Source organism: Temnothorax curvispinosus, unplaced genomic scaffold (assembly GCF_003070985.1).
Source record: "Temnothorax curvispinosus isolate PA1 unplaced genomic scaffold, ASM307098v1 QBEX01012745.1, whole genome shotgun sequence".
Taxonomy (NCBI): domain Eukaryota; kingdom Metazoa; phylum Arthropoda; class Insecta; order Hymenoptera; family Formicidae; genus Temnothorax; species Temnothorax curvispinosus.
Genome location: NW_020222525.1, coordinates 1 through 2962, shown reverse-complemented (window position 1 = coordinate 2962; position 2962 = coordinate 1). Strand labels below are relative to the sequence as shown.

Here is a 2962-nt window from a genome sequence, read left to right as displayed (position 1 = left end):
TAACCTGTGTTAATTTTTCACTGACAAAACAAAGAATTTTGAAAATTTTTACACACCACTGACCTCAATAATGGTGGTTTGGATGAGGCATGGGTTTTTTCGGGAACATCACGAAGAATTATGGATATAACAACACAATTTTACTGAAGTCATGGATCAACACAAGAAACAGGATCTGCAAAGTGAGCCAACAGCTCACCTTTTTAATCCGCTGTAGGAAATACGGTGTGTTACCGCCGCACATTTACAATATGAAATTTAATTTTCGCTTCCGGAACAATAGGGCGTTAAATAAGGTAGACAGTCTCAAAAGACGGAGTCAGGGTGTTATATTGAATCTGGAAATCGGTGATTGCCATTATGTGTTAAAAAATTTAAGATTTAGAATCATTAATATTGAAAAAGAACTATTCAAAAATTTACCTGAGAGTTTGGTTAACGAGTTTCTCGAATGTAACAATGAGAAGGTTATAAAATACAATGATTCTCTAAAGGTTAAATCTATCAACAAATTTAACAGAATAATAAAAAAACGAAACATTGTGGCAGATCCTTTTTCGAGGATAGACAAATCGAAATGGTTAGTCAACATTAGTAATAAGCAGATACCGAACTCTGTGTCAGATTTTCTGTGTTTGGGAGATAAATTTGCGTTACCGATTAACCAATTCGATAAAAAAGACCGCGAAATTTCCGTTTTAGAAACAATAAAGAATTTCGAAGTTAATGCTCACAGGTTTCCGGAAAATGCGGTAAATAGTGTACGTGAGTCGTTAACGGATTCTTTACATAGATTTTTAGTGAATAAAAACCACGTAGATTTGGTCGATCGCTGCATATTAAATAGATACGCGGAATGCAAAAAATTTTTACGAGAAAACCACGATGTCTTCGTCACGAAGGCTGACAAGGGTCAGGTCACTGTTATTATGGACAGGGATGAATACTTGACAAAAATGACCGATTTACTTAAAGACGAGTCCACGTACAAAAAATTAAAGAAAGATCCTATTAGACAAATCTCCTTGAAATTAAATGAACTTGTCAGATCGTGGCGAGACAGTGGTATTATCGAGGACTCGGACTACAAGCGTTTAAATTGCACCAACGGGAATCTCCCACGTTGTTACGGGCTGCCAAAGATCCATAAAAATGGTTTTCCGCTACGGATTATTGTTTCGGCTTTGGGAAGTCCCTTATATAACGTAGCGTCCTTTCTCCACAGTATCTTGCATCACTCTATTCGCCCACCTAAGTCTCACATCAAGGACAGTTGGTCCTTTGTAAGAGAAATCAAGGACATTGAGATTAATACTGACGAGGTACTCGTTTCCCTCGATGTAACGGCTCTTTTCACCAACATCCCGAAGGAGTTAGTTCTCAGAGGAATAGAAAAACGTTGGCAGGATATCTCGGGTAACACGAATCTTAATTTGCCGCAATTTTTGCATGCTATTGAGCTGGTACTGGGATCTACGAGTTTCAGTTTTAATGGTGACACATATGAACAGATCTTTGGCAGCCCGATGGGATCTCCGCTTTCACCAATATTAGCGGATATTGTGATGGAGGATTTAGAGACTCACTGTCTTGCTATGCTTAATTTTTCTCTGTCGTTTTTCCGCCGTTATGTCGATGATGTTATTGCCGTAATTCCTAAGGATAAAATTGGGGATGTCCTTGACGCGTTTAATAACTATCACCCCCGTTTAAAATTTACTCACGAATTGGAGGTAAATGGGGCCATCCCCTTTCTAGATACTCTCATAATCAAAAATGGCAACAGGCTTTTGACTAATTGGCACAGGAAACCCACGTTCTCGGGCCGATATGTAAATTACTTTTCCAACCATCCATTGAAATACAAATATAATACAATCACAAGCCTTGTTGACCATGCAATTTTGCTTTCGGATAAACAATTTCACAGTTCTAATATTAAAATTGTGAGAGACATCCTTAGGAATAATTGCTTCCCAGAAGAGCTGATTGATAAGCAAATTAACAACAGATTAAAGGAATTAAAGCGTCGCAATAACATCACTGACTGTAGTAGTGTAAGCAGTACTTTCGACGCCCGGAAATGCATTGCGCTTCCTTACATTAAGGGTCTTAGTGAGGATATTCGCCGGACCGTAAACCGATGTGGCCTCGATGTCCTTTACACGATTCCAAAAAAGATGGATTCAATTATAAAACGGGGTAAAGATAAGCTCGATAATATGAAAGAAACAGGAGTGGTCTACAAAATCGAATGCAACGACTGTAACGTTTCTTATATTGGACAAACCTTAAGACATTTGGAAACTCGTGTGAAGGAACATTTAGGTGACATCAAAAAAGAGGTGAATAAACACTCCGTTGTTAGCAAGCACCGACTTACACACGGGCATAATTTTAAATGGTCCGATACGAAAATCATGCATAGGGAGAGATATGTAAGGAAGAGGGAGATTGCAGAGATGTTTTACATAAAAAAAGAACAAAAGAACACGATTAATTTAAAAAAAGACACTGAGAATCTCAGTCCGCTATACGATAGAATCATAAGAACCACGTAATAATTACTCTCTAAACGTTATTTCTATTTGTTTGACCTATACAGTCGTTTATTTATATATCAACGATTGGTCAGTCGCTGTCTTTCGATCCGGAACGACGTGTCACCGGTCTGTTCCGTTCACACCATGACTGCGGCTCGCTCTAGACTACGACTTTTTTAAACCTTGACAATGTTAGTTAAACGGCAAGAACTTTGTGAGCAACTAATGCAATTGCGATAAATATAGGTAGATATTTCCTTGATTGTTTCTCGTGCGACATTCGTTCCTATAACAACATGCTTGTAACGACTTCGTTTTGCATACTTTTAGAAATCTCTTGATAAGGACACAAAACCAGTGTCGAAACGTCGAGTTAACGGAATAAAAATAAATGTCAGTTTGGTCAATAATATAACCTG

General features: G+C 37.9%; 1 protein-coding gene across 1 annotated transcript; it reads left to right on the top strand.

Moving 5' to 3' along the window:
- The first annotated feature begins 151 nt into the window (after nucleotides 1–151).
- Nucleotides 152–1936, top strand: LOC112462795. Its single transcript, XM_025028822.1, has 3 exons — nucleotides 152–182; nucleotides 550–1733; nucleotides 1931–1936. The coding sequence occupies exons 1-3, from the start codon at nucleotides 152–154 to the stop codon at nucleotides 1934–1936; spliced, it is 1221 nt and encodes a 406-aa protein (XP_024884590.1).
- The last annotated feature ends 1026 nt before the right edge of the window (nucleotides 1937–2962 follow it).